This window comes from Oncorhynchus kisutch, linkage group LG11, assembly GCF_002021735.2.
Source record: "Oncorhynchus kisutch isolate 150728-3 linkage group LG11, Okis_V2, whole genome shotgun sequence".
Lineage (NCBI taxonomy): Eukaryota > Metazoa > Chordata > Actinopteri > Salmoniformes > Salmonidae > Oncorhynchus > Oncorhynchus kisutch.
In genome coordinates this window covers 57945795-57964064 of record NC_034184.2, presented here as the reverse complement: position 1 = coordinate 57964064, position 18270 = coordinate 57945795, and the positions used below count along the sequence as shown (strand labels likewise).

Here is an 18270-nt window from a genome sequence, read left to right as displayed (position 1 = left end):
TAATATCTAGAGAACGAAGTAATGCCAAGATCCTGGCGATTCAAATCGGCAAAAATGGAAATCCACGTTTTTTTCCAGGACACCGCCCATTATGTTTCAAATGTGTTCTCTTTCCTGTTGTTTGAGGACATCCCTGGGCCTGTTTTGTGTCCTGTTCTCCTGTATCTACCCTGTTCAACAAGCACATTAGCTGCCGTGCTCCCATTAATGGAGCAGGAGAGGCCGTCTAATGCAATTACGCCGCATGCAGCACCGTCACTCATCCACGTAATTAGCACCAAATGTCCTGCAATCATACAAGCCAATTAGATTCCTGGTGCCGTTATATGATCAGGGCACAACAATGGCCTGTATGTGGTATATTACCTGTACTTTACCTCTTTGCCACATTTGCAGCTTGAACGTTGGGCTTGCTTTCACATAATTATAACGTCTGGAAGGATGAACAGACCAAACAGACACACACACACACACAAAGACAAAGAGACAGACAGAGAGACAAGCAGGCACGCAGGCAGACAAACAGAACGCACCTTTGTGGGCCAATTTCTGTAGGAGAGTCCTGAGGCGCTGTAGAGCAGAGGCGGAGGCATCGTAGGTGTACAGGTCCGCACCGGGTAACTCCAGGCACCTTCCAAACACTCCGTCTAGAAGGGAACACACGTACAGCATACACACACACTGTCATCAGACAGATCATGTACTGCAGTGACAGACATATGAGGAGAATGGAGTTCTGGGAAAGGGTTAACTAACCTGTCAAAGCAATGACAACGGTACAGGGCTTTGGGATTGTTACTCTGAGGGTGAAACATCATCTTTTACAACCTTCGTAGAAAAGCCGAAGTCGTGTGCTCCCTGCAGTTTCTTGTAAGCTCGAGTTCCTGTTTGGGTGCTAGTCGCTGACACTTTTTTGACGGCAGTGCGATAAGCACCAGGCCATCATTGGCGCTGAGACGTTATCAGGGACACTGTTATCTCCCTATCAGCAGGTCGCTTGCTTCGCCAAACGCAGGTTCCTAGGCAACCCACGGCGGAGCTCCTACCTGGACATTAATTCAATGGTTATCTGGACTGGAGGAGCATGCTGGGACGGCTGAGAGACTGGGGGTCAGGATACCGTGTGAGGAATATAAATGACCCAGCCACACGGCGTCTTTTCACAGTCAGGGAGAGAAAGAATATCCATGTGTCTCGTCTTCTTCAAAATCCCAAAATACATCAAACTCTAGTCAAAGCCGAACTCAAAGTCGAAAGCATTATGACTCATCATCTATGTGTGTGTGTGTGTGTGTGTGCGTGTGCGTGAGTGAGTGAGAGAGACTAATGATGTGAACTTCGTGCTGCACCACAGGACAACCTGATCTACAGTCAGTGCTCATTTACTGTGCTTTGCCGGCAGTGGCAAATAATGACACCATGGCTTGACTGACACCCTACACTGCCATGCCTGTTCAAATCCGTTTATATTTACACATGCATTTATTTATTTAACATTTGCTTATTTACACATGCCATTTATCCGTTTATTTTCTAGGTTTCAGAAGCAGGTGCGCTGTCATCACTCAACCTATCACGTGAGCTTAACCAATCTTAGTTCTGCTTCTTTGCATTAATAAATTAACTGACTAGGTTAATCCTACACACCAATAGTCACTCTCTTTCAGCCGCAGCTCACGTGATAACTTTGTAATTGCAGGCCTGTGCTCAACGTTGAGTGGCTGATAATTACAATGATAATAATGCCGTCGACCTCAGCTACTAATTTCAATCGTCTTTGAAGCCGGTGACCCCTGAAGCCGGTGACCCCTGGCTCTCTGCGGCGGCAAGCCTTTCGAAGGGAAAATGAACATAAACAACACACGAAGACAGTGCATTTTATTTTTCGCACCCCGCATATACAAGCTGACAGAATAACTTCACTCCTCTGTGTAGTTATGCAGAGCACGACAGACAGGTAACCTGCTGTACGTGTGAACGACAACAGGAAAGAAGGATAAAAAAATATGTAAGTGAGACGAGGAAAGGGGGAAACGAAGAATGCTCAAGAAAATACAAATTTGATGTTGAGAATCATGACTATGGTTACCATGATTATGTGAAGCCATTATTTCAGTGTAAACAGACAGTTTGACAAAAATGAGTTTATAACAATGTAATAGAGATGACATAATTGATGAACAGACGACAGTGACATAACAAGCGACAGGCGACTGTCTTATATTTGCTATTTTTGTGCTCCTTCACCAGTTTCCATGACAACTGCCACAGTTAATGTGTTGTTTCCTCCACAGTTGACAGGACATTCCCAGCAGACATCAGACATAATCCCGCACACACAAACACACACACACACACACAATAAACCCCAAGGCATTTTTAACTCAAATACTTATATTAAGTTGAACTGAAAATCAAGTAAAAGTAATTATTACTTAAAATGTTTAGGTGGTACTGACTTTAAAGTTATGATAACAATTTACTTTTTCCCCAGCATGCTCTACTGCAGGTTGATTTAAGAAAAATATGGTTCTGCATGTACATTGAGTGATTGATTGATTAAACCTTGTGCTTTTTTAAACTAATCCATTCATTTAGTTTGATGTTTTTGCACCCTTTACTGAAATAGTTGTTCCAGTTTAAATGTATCAAACTCATTCCATGGAGGACCGAGCGCCTGTGGGTATTCGCTCCTCCCTTGAACCTGATTGATAAATGAAGGTCTTAATTGAAAGGAAATAACAAAAACTGTTAGATATCCTGACTCTAGCTGGATGCAATTAGGAATTAAACATCACTTTGCAAGCCAGCATAATGTGATTGCAGGTTGGGTTGCCAGGTTTTCCAGAAATCCCGGTAGGAATATTGGAAGATTCCGGGAAAAGTCTGCTATGTTCAGCAATTATCCTTGTCTTGTAAACAGCTAATAGAGAATTATGGTGGGGTGGGGACGGCATCTAATCCAGAGATGCTAAATCAAGTCTCCCCAGGCCGATACAGCATTACAAAATGCAGAGATTATTTGTTGCTTAGCCACTTTACAGTGAATGCGATGGACCACATCAAACTTTGCCAGGAGGACTACACATGCTTTGATGGATTGGCTCTTCCAACGTGTGTATTTTGTATATAATGTGTGTATTCTTTTTCGTTGTGTGTGTATTGGTCTGTGCTCACTTGTGATTGAGAACTAGGTCTCAATGAGATTTCCCTAAAGACAGAAACAAAAGAAGGGGGAAAAAGGCATTTATGGAGACTAAATTATGGATAGATCTAAGTTGATAACATGCTGACTATCCCATGTATTTCAATTTTACTCATGAACGAGCGGAACATCTTTTTTTTGTTGGCCACATGGAGAGTTGAACAAACAAAAGACACCACGCAGAACTGCAGAGTCTATAAAGGCGCTGCATTGCATAGCAGCATTTTATGGGCTCCTGACCAATTCTTCAATTTTTTTAGATATTTTCTTGCGCTGGTCGTAATGTTTTTTTGTACATAATGTTTCCAGCATCGTTTCCCATGACCAAAAAGAGCTTCTGGACATCAGAACAGTGATCACTAATATTTTGTATTTATTTTATTCCTGATTTTTCAGGAAGGGCTGCAGCACCCTCAGCACCCCTACTACTATGCATACTGCTCACCCCGGGCCAGGCCCTAATCGTCGAGGCTCCGAAAAGAAAAAGGCAAGAGAGTGTAAGAGAGGCCGACCTGTGGGAACCCTGGCGGAAAAAATAAGTCGGCGAGTACATAAAGCGCCTTTTACCCTCCATTTTATTGCCGAACATACAAACACCGGAGAACAAACTGGACAGGCTCTATTCGAGACTATCCTATCAACGGGACCTGAAGAACTGTAATGTGCTATGTTTCATGGAGTCTGTTGAACAAGGACATGGATAATATACTAGCTGATCTTTCTATGCCTCGGCAAGACAGAACGGCAGCATCGGGTAAAGTCAAGGGAGGAGGTGTGTGTCTCTTTGTTAACAACAGCCGGTGCACAATCTCTAATATAAAGAAAGTCTCGAGGTTCTACTCGCCTGAGTTAGAATACCTCATGATAAGCTGTAGACCACACTATTTACCAAGAGAGTTTTCAACTATATTTTTCGTATCTGTCTATTTACCACCACAAACTGATGTCAACGAGCTGTATAGGGCCATAAGCAAACAGGAAAACACTCATCCAGAGGAGGCGCTCCTAGTGGCCAGAGATTTTTATGCAGAAAAATTAAAAACCGTCTTAGTTAAGTTCTACCAGCATGTCACGTGGCAATTAGAGACGAAACAAAAATCTAGATCACCTTTACTCCACACACAGAAACGCATACAAAGCTCTCCCTTCCCCTGCATTTGGCAAATTTGACCATAACTCTATCTTCCTGATTCCTGCTTACAAAGCTAAATCTGAAACAGGAAGTACCAGTGAAGCACTCAATACGGAAGTGGTCCGATAAAGCGGATGCTAAGCTACAGGACTGTTTCACTTGAGCGGACATGAATATGTTCCGGGGATTCATCCAATGGCATTGAGGAGTTTACCACATCAGTCACCGGCTTCCTTAATAAGTGCATCGACGACATCGTCCCCACAGGGACCATACGTAATATCACAACCAGAAGCCATGGATTACAGGCAACATCCGCACTGAGCTAAGCTAGAGCTGCTGCTTTAAAGGAGCGGGACACTAATCCGGACGCTTATAAAATATCCTGATATGCCACCAGCTCAACCTCTCCCTGACACAGTCTGCAATACCTACATGTTTCAAGCAGATCACCATAGTACCTGTACTCCTAGGTAACCTATCTAAATGACTATAGCCCCGTAGCACTTGAATCTGTAGCCGTCAAATGCTTTGAAAGGCTAGTCATGGCTCATATCAACACCATCACCCAGACACCCCAGTCTTTCTAAGGTCTTCGAACGCCAAGTTAACAAACAGATTACCGACCATTTCGAATCCCACCATACCTTCTCCGCTATGCAATGTGGTTTCAAGGCTGGTCATGGGTGCACCTTAGCCACGCTCAAGGTCCTAAACGACATCATAACCGCCATCGATAAGAGACATTACTGTGCAGCCGTATTCATCGACCTGGCCAAGGCTTTCAACTCTGTCAATCACCACATTCTTATCGGCAGACTCGACAGCCTTGATTTCTCAAATTATTGCCTCAACTGGTTTACAAACTACTTCTCTGATAGAGTTCAGTGTGTCAAATCGGAGGGCCTGTTGTCCGGACCTCTGGCAGTCTCTATGGGTGTGCCACAGGGTTCAATTCTCAGGCCGACTCTTCTCTGTATACATCAATGATGTTGCTCTTGCTGCTGGTGATTCTCTGACGACAGACGACACCATTCTGTATACTTCTGGCCCCTCTTTGGACACTGTGTTAATTAACCTCCAGACGAGCTTCAATGCCATACAACTCTCCTTCCGTGGCCTCCAACTGCTCTTAAACGCAAGTAAAACTAAATGCATGCTATTGAATCGATCACTGCCCGCACCTGCTCGCCTGTCCAGCATCACTACTCTGGACGGCTCTAACTTAGGATACGTGGACAACTACAAATACCTGGGTGTCTGGGTAGACTGTAAACTCTCCTTCCAGACTCACATTAAGCATATCCAATCCAAAATTAAATCTAGAATCAGCTTCCTATATCACATCAAAGCATCCTTCACTCATGCTGCCAAACATACCCTCGTGAAACTGACCATCCTACCGATCCTCGACTTCGGTGATGTCATCTATAAAATAGCCTCCAACACTCTACACAACAAACTGGATGCAGTCTATCACAGTGCCATCCGTTTTGTAACCAAAGTCCCATACACTACCCACCATTGTGACCTGTACGCTCTTCTTCACAACTTCTTCACAACAGTATCTCGGACCTGCCTGGTGTGTTCCTTGTTCTTCATGATGCTCTCTGCGCTTTTAACGGACCTATGAGACTATCACAGTGCAGGTGCATTTATACGGAGACTTGATTACACACAGGTGGATTGTATTTATCATCATTAGTCATTTAGGTCAACATTGGATCATTCAGAGATCCTCACTGAACTTCTGGAGAGAGTTTGCTGCACTGAAAGTAAAGGGGCTGAATAATTTTGCACGCCCAATTTTTCAGTTTTTGATTTGTTAAAAAAGTTTGAAATATACAATAAATGTCGTTCCACTTCATGATTGTGTCCCACTTGTTGTTGATTCTTCACAAAAAAATACAGTTTTATATCTTTATGTTTGAAGCCTGAAATGTGGCAAAAGGTCGCAAAGTTCAAGGGGGCCGAATACTTTCGCAAGGCACTGTATATATATTTAAATGGAGAAAAAAAAACACCCTGGACCCACTCCAATTCGCAAACTGCCTCAACAGATCCACAGATTACGCAATATCTATTGCACTCCACACTGCCCTTTCCCACATGGACAAGAGGAACACCTATGTGAGAATGCTGTTCATTGACTACAGCTCAGTGTTCAACACCATACTGCCCTCCAAGCTCATCACTAAGCTAAAGACCCTGGGACTGAACACCTCCCTCTGCAACTGGACCCTGGACTTCCTGACAGGGCGCCCCCAGGTGATGAGGGTAGGCAAAAATGCATCCGCCATGCTGACCCTTAACACGGGGGAGCTTCAGGGGTGCATACTTAGTCCCCTCCTTTACTCCCGGTTCACTCACGACTGCATGGCCACACATAACTTCAACACCATCATAAAGTTTGCAGATGTGATGACGGTGGTAGGCTTGATCTCCGATGACAATGAGACAGCCTATAGGGTTGTAAGAGGTCAGCCTATAGAGGTCAGAAACCTGGCAGTGTGGTACCAGAACAACAACATCTCCCTCAACGTCAGCAAGACAAAGGAGCTGATCGTGGACTATAGGAAATCGAGGGCCGAGCACACCCCACTTCACATTGATGGGACTCTAGTGGAGCGGGTTGAAAGCTTCAAGCCTCAGGAGAGAGCATATGAACTGTCTGCATCACCGCTTGGTGTGGCAACTTCTTGGCATCTGACCGCAAGGCAAGACAGAGGGTAGTGTGTACAGCCTGGTACATTACTGGGGCCGAGTTCCCTGCCATCCAGGACCTCTATACCAGGCGGTGTCAGAGGAAGGTCCTAAAAAGACTCCAGCCACCCAAGTCATAGACTGCTCTGCAAAGGCACGACAAGCGGTACCGATGCACCAAGTCTGGAACCAACAGGACCCTGAAGAGCTTCTACCCCCAAGCCTTAAGACTATCTGCACTGACCCTTTTTCATACTAACATTTTTGTCTCATCTCATCACATACACTGCTGCTACTGTTTTATTATCTGTCACATTATTCCTAGTTATATGTACTGTATAAATGTACCTCAATTACCTCATAATTGTGCACATCAACTCAGTACTGGTACCCCGTGTATATAGCCACATTTTAAATGACGTGGAATAAAGATAAAACACCAGGTAAAAATCCCAGCAGTTTTTTGGTCTTGGTCGGCTACTGACCAAGACCAGACGGGGAGCACATATTACACAGGTTTTAAGGCCTCGGCACTGGCTGCCTGTGAGTTTTAGAATACATTTTAAGATGGGTTTTTAAACAAATTGGTTTTTAAATGAATCCACGATGGTGTACCCCAATACATGTCAGGTCCCTCGGGTCCTCCGGCACTGGCCTTTTTAACTATCCCAAAGCGTAAGACCAAGAGGCATGAAGAGGCAGCCTTTAGTTACCATGCCCCCAGCCTCTGGAATATCTTTTTAGCTTCGCATTCCTTCAGGTGCTTTTGAGTCGTTCAATTGGTATTGTTATTCTTTTGTTTTTGATCATCTTATGTTAGTTGTGTAGTAAATATTTCAGTTTTATTTTCATTGTTTTCATTCGTTTTTTTTCCCTGTAACGCACATTGTGTTCCATGTCTGAAACGTGCTGTATAAATAAAGCTGGATTTGATTTGATCATTGCCCATTGTGAATTTATTATTAACTTTATCATTATGTGTTTTACTTTTCTAGTATCTCTAATTTCTTTCTCTCTGCATTATTGGGAAGGACCCATAGGTAAGCCTTTCACTGTTAGTCTACACATGTTGTTTACGAAGCATGTTTACGAACAAAAAAAATTTCAGGACAAAGAGGTAACATGTCTCAAAATGACAGGGGCAAGGCCCACAAACCATCGGGTTCTGAGCTCAAACACTGATCAAGGCTACAGGAGCTTTCAGCTGGCAACAAATCAATATATGTGTCCACACATTACATGCCAAGAGCATTGGTAAAGCCCAACAGTGGGCTAACCGTAATCAGTAGAAATTCATCTCAATCAAGCAAATTGAAAATTGAATTATGTTAAACATACAACAATAACTAATCCATTTAATTCAACTGGAAAAGAAAAGGCTAAATATAGATAGAATCTCTGTAGCGCTGTATTGTAAAGCCATCCTTTGCGTCTCAAATGGCACCCTATTCCCTATATAGTGCACTACTTTTGACCAAAATGAATGCACTATATAAAGAATAATGTGCCATTTGGGACACATTCATAAAGTTGTTTTGAATGTGTGTGAGGCCTTTGAAAATAAGGTGGAATGTTGATTGACAGATATAGGTCGTTATCACTAAAATGTCACAATACGGTGCAGAACATTCGATTTGGCTGCTGGGGTGCAAGGAGATGCCGCAGCTCTGCTAAAACCATTGACAACAACGTGCCGTTTTGATGGGATGGTTTAGTAAATGTTACAACTATTTCGTTTTAATATCATCACCTCTTCAAGAGCATAGTCAGAACTATACATTTACGATTATTCTACATTTAGCTCTAATCAAATCAAAGTTTATTTGTCACGTGCGCCGAATACAACAGGTGTAAAACTTACAGTTAAATGCTTACTTACAGGCTCTAACCAATGGTGCCAAAAAAAGGTATGTGTGTGTGTGTGTGTGTGTGTGTGTGTGTGTGTGTGTGTGTGTGTGTGTGTGTGTGTGTGTGTGTGTGTGTAGGTAAGTAAAGAAATAAAACAGTAGAAAGACATTTGAAAAAAGAGTAGCAAGGCTCTATACAGACACCGGTTAGTCAGGCTTATTGAGGTAGTATGTACATGTAGGTATCGTTAAAGTGACTGTGCATATATGATGAAGAGAGAGTAGCAGAAGCGTAAAAAGAGGGGTTGGGAGGGGGGCACACAATGCAAATATTCCGGGTAACCAACCAACCTTTTCAGGAGTCTTATGGCTTGGGGGTAAAAACTGTTGAGAAGCCTTTTTGTTCTAGACTTGGCACTCCGGTACCACTTGCCATGTGGTAGTAGAGAGAACAGTCTATGACTGGGGTGGCTGGGGTCTTTGACAATTTTTAGGGCCTTCCTCTGACACCGCCTGGTGTAGAGGTCCTGGATGGCAGGCAGCTTTGCCCCAGTGATGTACTGGGCCGTACGCACTACCCTCTGAAGTGCCTTGCAGTCGGAGGCCGAGCAATTGCCGTACCAGACAGTGATGCAACCGGTCAGGATGCTCTCGATGTTGCAGCTGTAGAACCTTTTGAGGATCTCAGGACCCATGCCAAATCTTTTTAGTTTCCTGAGGGGGAATAGGCTTTGTCGTGCCCTCTTCACGACTGTCTTGGTGTGTTTGGATCAATCTAGTTCATTGTTGAAGTGGACACCAAGGAATTTGAAGCTCTCAACCTGCTCCACTACAGCCCCGTCGATGAGAATGGGGACGTGCTCGGTGCTCCTTTTCCTGTAGTCCACAATCATCTCCTTAGTCTTGGTTACATTGAGGGATAGGTTGTTATTCTGGCACCACCCGGCCAGGTCTCTGACCTCCTCCCTATAGGCTGTCTCGTCATTGTCGGTGATCAGGCCTACCACTGTTGTGTCGTCAGCAAACTTAATGATGGTGTTGTGTCTGGCCATGCAGTTGTGAGTGAACAGTCATGGGTGAACAGGGAGTACAGGAGGGGACGGAGCACGCACCCCTGGGGAGCTCCAGTGTTGAGGATCAGCATGGCAGATGTGTTGCTACCTACCCTCACCACCTGGGGGCAGCCTGTCAGGAAGTCCAGGATCCAGTTGCAGTGGGAGGTGTTTAGTCCCAGGATCCTTAGCTTGGTGATGAGCTTTGAGGGTACTATGGTGTTGAATGCTGAGCTGTAGTCAATGAACAGCATTCTCACATAGGTGTTCCTTTTGTCCAGGTGGGGAAGGGCAGTGTGGAGTGCAATAGAGATTGCATCATCTGTGGATCTGTTTGGGCGGTATGCCAATTGGAGTGGGTCTAGGGTTTCTGGGATAATGGTGTTGATGTGAGCCATTACCAGCCTTTCAAAGCACTTCATGGCTACGAACGTGAGTGCTACGGGTCTGTAGTCATTTAGGCAGGTTGCCTTTGTGTTCTTGGGCACAGGGACTATGGTGGTCTGCTTGAAGCATGTTGGTATTACAGACTCAATCAGGGACATGTTGAAAATGTCAGTGAAGACACCTGCCAGTTGGTCAGCACATGCCCGGAGCACACGTCCTGGTAATCAGTCTGGCCCCGCAGCCTTGTGCATGTTGACCTGTTTAAAGGTCTTACTCACGTTGGCTACGGATAGCGTGATTACAGAGTCGTCCGGAACAGCTGATGCTCTCATGCATGCCTCAGTGTTGCTTGCCTCGAAGCGAGCATAGAAGTGATTTATCTCGTCTGGTAGGCCCGTTTCACTGGGCAGCTCGCGGCTGTGATTCCCTTTGTAGTCTGTAATAGTTTGCAGTTATTTGCTGTATTACGCTGATGAGAGACCTAGAGGTAAATGTGCACAATCGTTTTGCATGGAATAATCTAAAATCTGTAGTTCTGACTATGCTCTTCAAAACGTGATGGCATTACAACCAAATAGTTCATATTTATTTAAGAATGATTTAAAAACGCCACGCAGTTGTCAATGATTTTAGCGGAGCTTGGGGTCTCCATCAGGCAAATCATACACTCTGCACCTTATTGTGATGTTTTATTGACAATGACCTATAACTGACTTATCTGCTAAATGTAAAGAATTCTCAATCCAGACATTCCATCCTTTCCCCATTGTGACAGACAGAATCCCACAACCGGTAAAGCAATTTAACTGTAAGCACGGATGCTTTAGGACAGTGGTCACCAAACGGTCGATCGTGATCAACTGGTCGATCACCAAGGGATTCCTAGTTGATCGTGAAACATTTATTTAGATGTATTTATTTATTGTACTTTTTACCCAGTTTTCTCCCCAATTAGTAGTTACAGTCTTGTCCCATCGCTGCAACTCCCATACGGACTCAGCGTGCATGAGCACGGCCCGCCACAAGAGTTGCTAGAGCGCGATGGGACAAGGACAAACCCTCCCCTAACCCAGATGACGCTGAGCCAATTGTGCGCCGCCTCATGGATCTCCCGGTCGTGACAGAGCACCGGAATCGAACTAGGATCTTTAGCACCTATAGACACCTGTACCTTGTCAGATTGAGAGTTGAAATGTATTACATTTTGAGTTTGCATCCTAATATTACACTTTACATACATCACAGAAGACTGAAATATAACAAAACCGTTTGACATAGAAACACCGAAATGTCCACGTTCTAAAACAATTATGTCAATTATGTTAATTATGTTAATTATGTTAATTATGAAAAATATGAATAACATTCCACCCTTGAGGCCACAAGGTCATTTGATTGCAAGAAAGGGCTACTAGAAACAGGTTGACCTGGGGGGCGCATCAAGCACATAACCACTGCACCTTATGCTTCTCACACAAGTATCTGGCGTAAAGGCGATGTTCGTTTTATTTGTTATGAAGTGCTCACCAGAAACAGACACCTGGATACAAAACATCTTGCACTCAAAAACTATGGAATCTCTTTTCCTGTGAGCTTTCATTTGCCATTCACAATGAGGAAAAGGCACCGATGATTCCTCCTATCTTCCGATGCTTCTAGTAAATGGAGACACTAAGAGTTTCAAAGAAAATTCTCAGCCATGGAAAAGGGGCCACAGCCTGGTGAGGGGTGTGAAATGAGTTCTTTATGGAAATCTCCCTCCTGTGTCACTGACCACCATGCCAGCAGCTAAGCTGAATGAGAAACAGAGTAAGGTTGAACCAGCCTAAAATAATCCAGGTTAGTTCTTCAGGGACCGAGAGCAGAGAACAAGTGGAAGAGGTAGTTATACAACCACACACCCTTCTCGCAGTGTTATTCATTAGGAGTAAATGAGTCTATACACAGAGCAACAGAGCATAATCTTAGATACGGATAAGAGTGGCCCACGTAAATCTTTTTCTTAAGATTTTAGATTGGGAGTTAGATTGATGGAGATCCAATGTAAGTGTTCCTTTGCAAGCTTCACCTCATTTGAAGATTGATTTCATCATGAGCTCATTTGGGCTAAATGAAGCGAGCTGCGGTCATTCAAACTAAATAACATTAAAGCCCAGACGTTGAGTCATTACGTTTACTGGTGTAAAGACAAATCCGAAACGCAAACACACACAGATGTGGAGTCTAGGCCAGGGATCTGTTAGAAGTATATGACAGAGAACATGTATAAAGCGTCTCAGAGTAGAAGTGCTGATTTAAGATCAGGTTTGCCATTTTAGATCACGATGAAGCTGGACAAGGGGAAGTTGATCCTGGATCAGCACTCCTACTCTGAGATGCTTGACACATACCAGCCCCTCAATGACTATCAGGACAATTTCCTATGGGGAATACATTAGGCTTAACCTTAACCTTAACGACGCTGCCTTCTGTTCATCCACACGTTTGTGTTGTGTATGCAATTGTACACGATTCTTCCCAAAGGCCAAATGAATAAAGCCTCAACGTTTCCCCCCTCACTCTGTCATAAACATTCATAGCTAGATTCAAAGTAAATGTAGGAGCATAGAGAGGCAATTCATTCTATCCTCTACTGTATGTATAACCATGAGAACTTGATTGAGAGACATAGGTTCTGTTGAGGTTGCTGTGTGATTAAAAAACCCTAGAAATATTTGTAATTTCTTTCCATTTTATTTATGTTTTGTCCTAAGAACTTTGTGCTTCTCTCACACTTGACTCATCAGCTATGTTTGAGCTGAATGTACAGTGCCTTCTGAAAATATTCAGACCCCTTGACTTTTTCCACATTTTGTTACGTTACAGCCTTATTCTAAAATATATATATATTTTTAAGAATCCTCAGCAATCTACACACAATACCCCATAATGACAAAGCGAAAACAGGTTTTTAAACATTTTAGCAAATTTATGAAAATGTAAAAACAGAAATAACTTATTTATAGAAGTATTCAGACCCTTTGCTATGAGACTCAAAATTGAGCACAGGTGCATCCTGTTTCCATTGATCATCCTTGAGATGTTTCTACAACTTGATTGGAGTCCATCAGGTAAGGTCATTTCAATTGATTGGACATGATTTGGAAAGGCACATAGCTGTCTATATAACGTCCCACAGAGCAAAAACCAAGCCATGTGGTTGAAGGTATTGTCCATAGAACGCCGAGACAGGATTGTGTCAAGGCACAGATCTGGGGAAGGGTACCAAAACAATTCTGCAGCATTGAAGATCTCCAAGAACACAGTGGCCTCCATCATTCTTAAATGGAAGAAGTTTGGAACAACCAAGACTCTTCCTAGAGCTGGCCGCCCGGCCAAACTGAGCAACCGGGGGAGAAGGGCCTTGGTCAGGCAGGTGACAAGGAATCTGATGGTCACTCTGAAAGAGCTCTAGAGTTCCTCTGTGGAGATGGGAGAACCTTCCAGAAGCCACCCCTCAGTAAAATGCATGACAGCTCGCTTGGAGTTTGCCAAAAGTCACCTAAAGACTCTCAGACCATGAGAAACAAAATTCTATGGTCTGATGAAACCAAGATTGAACTCTTTGGCCTGAATGCCAAGTGTCACGTCTGGAGGAAACCTGCCACCATCCCTATGGTGAAGCATGGTGGTGGCAGCATCATGCTGTGTGGATGTCTTTCAGCGGCAGGGACTGGGAGACTAGTCAGGATCGAGGGAGCAAAGTGCAGAGTTCCTTGATAAAAACCTGCTCCAGAGCACACAGGACCTCAGACTGGGGCAAAGGGTCATCTTCCAACAGGACAATGACCCTAAGCACACAGCCAAGACAACGCAGGAGTGGCTTCAGGACAAGTCTCTGAATGTCCTTGAGTGTCCCAGCCAGAGCTCAGACTTGAACCCAATCGAACATCTCTGGAGACCGTAAAATAGCTGTGCAGCAACGCTCCCCATTCAACCTGACAGAGCTTGAAAGGATCTGCAGAGAGGAATGGGAGAAACTCCCAAAATACAGGTGTGCCAAGCTTGTAGCGTCATACCCAAGAAGACTTGAGGCTGTAATCACTGCCAAAGGTGCTTAAACATAGTACTGAGTAAAGGGTCTGAATACTTATGCAAATGTGATATGTCAGCTTTTATTTTTAATACATTTGCTCAGGCCATATGGGCCCTGGTCAAAAGTAGTGCACTATAAAGGGAATAGGGTGCTATTTGGGATGCACACTTAGTTTCCCCCCGGTAGTGATGAAAAGCAATGAGTGCTTTAGAATAGTGTGTGTGAGTTGATACCATCACGGAAGGGCTGCTGTATAATGAGGGTGGTGGGTGGTTGGTTGATTGTCACTTCTCAGAATAGAACCCTTTGAAGCTGGCTGGCTTACCATTAGCGCAGAACTCGTAAGGTGTACAGAGCTCATCCTCGAACAGGCAACCTGAAACAGAGAGAAATGCAAACTTAGAACACAATTTACAACACATCACAATCATTCTCAAAGGACATTACACTTCAAATCAAAGGTTGCCAGGCGTTTTCAGACCTCTAGCAGTCTAATGCATGATGAAACCACATCCCACGATATCGGTTGTTTAGATTGAACTATATGCCTCCACCCCGAATGAATGGAAAAGACAAGCACTTAATAAAGTAAAAACAGGAAATTAGACAATGCACATTTTTTCCATTCTACTAGTCTAGTCTACTTTTTAAGACTGAATGTATCTGAAAAATATTCATTTGTAGGTGAAACATCTCCTTAGCAAAGCACTAGTTTTAATTGACTAAAGTATTAAACAAGTTCCCTGACATTTTGTCCAAAAGGTTAATGCACCATTAAAGAATTGATCTCCCCAATAAAGTCTTGGTGTCTGATCACATTCATCAAAGTCTCCTTACTACAGAGAAAGGGGCAAATCAAAAAGCCAGCCAGTCAGGCAGTAAATCAATTATTTAATCCACACACAGAAAATAAAAATAGAAATAGAACATTAACAACAACAACTGATGGCATAGGCTACATCAAGTCCCTTTTAGGAGTAGGCTACATCAAGTCCCTTTTGGGATTAGGCTACATCAAGTCCCTTTTAGGAGTAGGCTACATCAAATCCCTTTTGGGAGTAGGCTACATCAAGTCCCTTTTGGGAGTAGGCTACATCAAGTCCCTTTTGGGAGTAGGCTACATCAAGTCCCTTTTGGGATTAGGCTACATCAAGTCCCTTTTGGGATTAGGCTACATCAAGTCCCTTTTAGGATTAGGCTACATCAAGTCCCTTTTAGGATTAGGCTACATCAAGTCCCTTTTAGGATTAGGCTACATCAAGTCCCTTTTGGGATTAGGCTACATCAAGTCCCTTTTGGGATTAGGCTACATCAAGTCCCTTTTAGGATTAGGCTACATCAAGTCCCTTTTAGGATTAGGCTACATCAAGTCCCTTTTAGGATTAGGCTACATCAAGTCCCTTTTAGGAGTAGGCTACATCAAGTCCCTTTTAGGAGTAGGCTACATCAAGTCCCTTTTAGGAGTAGGCTACATCAAGTCCCTTTTAGGATTAGGCTACATCAAGTCCCTTTTAGGAGTAGGCTACATCAAGTCCCTTTTAGGAGTAGGCTACATCAAGTCCCTTTTAGGAGTAGGCTACATCAAGTCCCTTTTGGGATTAGGCTACATCAAGTCCCTTTTAGGAGTAGGCTACATCAAATCCCTTTTGGGAGTAGGCTACATCAAGTCCCTTTTGGGAGTAGGCTACATCAAGTCCCTTTTGGGAGTAGGCTACATCAAGTCCCTTTTAGGAGTAGGCTACATCAAGTCCCTTTTAGGAGTAGGCTACATCAAGTCCCTTTTAGGAGTAGGCTACATCAAGTCCCTTTTAGGATTAGGCTACATCAAGTCCCTTTTAGGAGTAGGCTACATCAAGTCCCTTTTAGGATTAGGCTACATCAAGTCCCTTTTAGGATTAGGCTACATCAAGTCCCTTTTGGGAGTAGGCTACATCAAGTCCCTTTTAGGAGTAGGCTACATCAAGTCCCTTTTGGGAGTAGGCTACATCAAGTCCCTTTTAGGAGTAGGCTACATCAAGTCCCTTTTGGGAGTAGGCTACATCAAGTCCCTTTTGGGAGTAGGCTACATCAAGTCCCTTTTAGGAGTAGGCTACATCAAGTCCCTTTTGGGAGTAGGCTACATCAAGTCCCTTTTGGGAGTAGGCTACATCAAGTCCCTTTTAGGATTAGGCTACATCAAGTCCCTTTTAGGATTAGGCTACATCAAGTCCCTTTTGGGAGTAGGCTACATCAAGTCCCTTTTAGGATTAGGCTACATCAAGTCCCTTTTAGGAGTAGGCTACATCAAGTCCCTTTTAGGAGTAGGCTACATCAAGTCCCTTTTAGGAGTAGGCTACATCAAGTCCCTTTTAGGATTAGGCTACATCAAGTCCCTTTTAGGAGTAGGCTACATCAAGTCCCTTTTAGGATTAGGCTACATCAAGTCCCTTTTAGGATTAGGCTACATCAAGTCCCTTTTGGGAGTAGGCTACATCAAGTCCCTTTTAGGAGTAGGCTACATCAAGTCCCTTTTGGGAGTAGGCTACATCAAGTCCCTTTTAGGAGTAGGCTACATCAAGTCCCTTTTAGGATTAGGCAACATCAAGTCCCTTTTAGGGATAGGAAACATCAAGTCCCTTTTAGGTGTAGGCTACATCAAGTCCCTTTTAGGAGTAGGCTACATCAAGTCCCTTTTAGGAGTAGGCTACATCAAGTCCCTTTTAGGATTAGGCTACATCAAGTCCCTTTTAGGAGTAGGCTACATCAAGTCCCTTTTGGGAGTAGGCTACATCAAGTCCCTTTTAGGAGTAGGCTACATCAAGTCCCTTTTGGGAGTAGGCTACATCAAGTCCCTTTTAGGAGTAGGCTACATCAAGTCCCTTTTGGGAGTAGGCTACATCAAGTCCCTTTTGGGAGTAGGCTACATCAAGTCCCTTTTGGGAGTAGGCTACATGAAGTCCCTTTTAGGAGTAGGCTACATCAAGTCCCTTTTAGGAGTAGGCTACATCAAGTCCCTTTTGGGAGTCGGCTACATCAAGTCCCTTTTGGGAGTCGGCTACATCATGTCCCTTTCAGGAGTAGGCTACATCATGTCCCTTTTAGGAGTAGGCTACATCATGTCCCTTTTAGGAGTAGGCTACATCAAGTCCCTTTTAGGAGTAGGCTACATCAAGTCCCTTTTAGGAGTAGGCTACATCAAGTCCCTTTTGGGAGTCGGCTACATCAAGTCCCTTTTGGGAGTCGGCTACATCATGTCCCTTTCAGGAGTAGGCTACATCAAGTCCCTTTTAGGAGTAGGCTACATTATGTCCCTTTTGGGAGTAGGCTACATCATGTCCCTTTTGGGAGTAGGCTACATCAAGTCCCTTTTGGGAGTAGGCTACATCATGTCCCTTTTGGGAGTAGGCTACATCATGTCCCTTTTGGGAGTAGGCTACATCATGTCCCTTTTAGGAGTAGGCTACATCAAATCCCTTTTGGGAGTAGGCTACATCAAGTCCCTTTTGGGAGTAGGCTACATCAAGTCCCTTTTGGGAGTAGGCTACATCATGTCCCTTTTGGGAGTAGGCTACATCATGTCCCTTTTGGGAGTAGGCTACATCATGTCCCTTTTAGGAGTAGGCTACATCAAATCCCTTTTGGGAGTAGGCTACATCAAGTCCCTTTTAGGAGTAGGCTACATCAAGTCCCTTTTAGGAGTAGGCTACATCAAGTCCCTTTTAGGATTAGGCTACATCAAGTCCCTTTTAGGAGTAGGCTACATCATGTCCCTTTTGGGAGTAGGCTACATCAAGTCCCTTTTGGGAGTCGGCTACATCAAGTCCCTTTTGGGAGTCGGCTACATCATGTCCCTTTCAGGAGTAGGCTACATCAAGTCCCTTTTAGGAGTA

At 43.9% G+C, this 18270-nt stretch overlaps 1 protein-coding gene across 1 annotated transcript in view; it reads right to left on the bottom strand.

Annotated features, from left to right (window-relative positions):
• ptprn2 (protein tyrosine phosphatase receptor type N2) overlaps nucleotides 1–18270 on the bottom strand; it is a 254053-nt gene that overhangs the window by 195420 nt on the left and 40363 nt on the right. Inside the window, exons 2-3 of the mRNA XM_020494845.2 lie at nucleotides 14727–14777; nucleotides 534–647 (exon numbers count right to left, since the gene is read on the bottom strand). Coding sequence (XP_020350434.1) covers nucleotides 534–647; nucleotides 14727–14777 — 165 coding nt within the window. The remainder of the gene's footprint in view (nucleotides 1–533; nucleotides 648–14726; nucleotides 14778–18270) is intronic.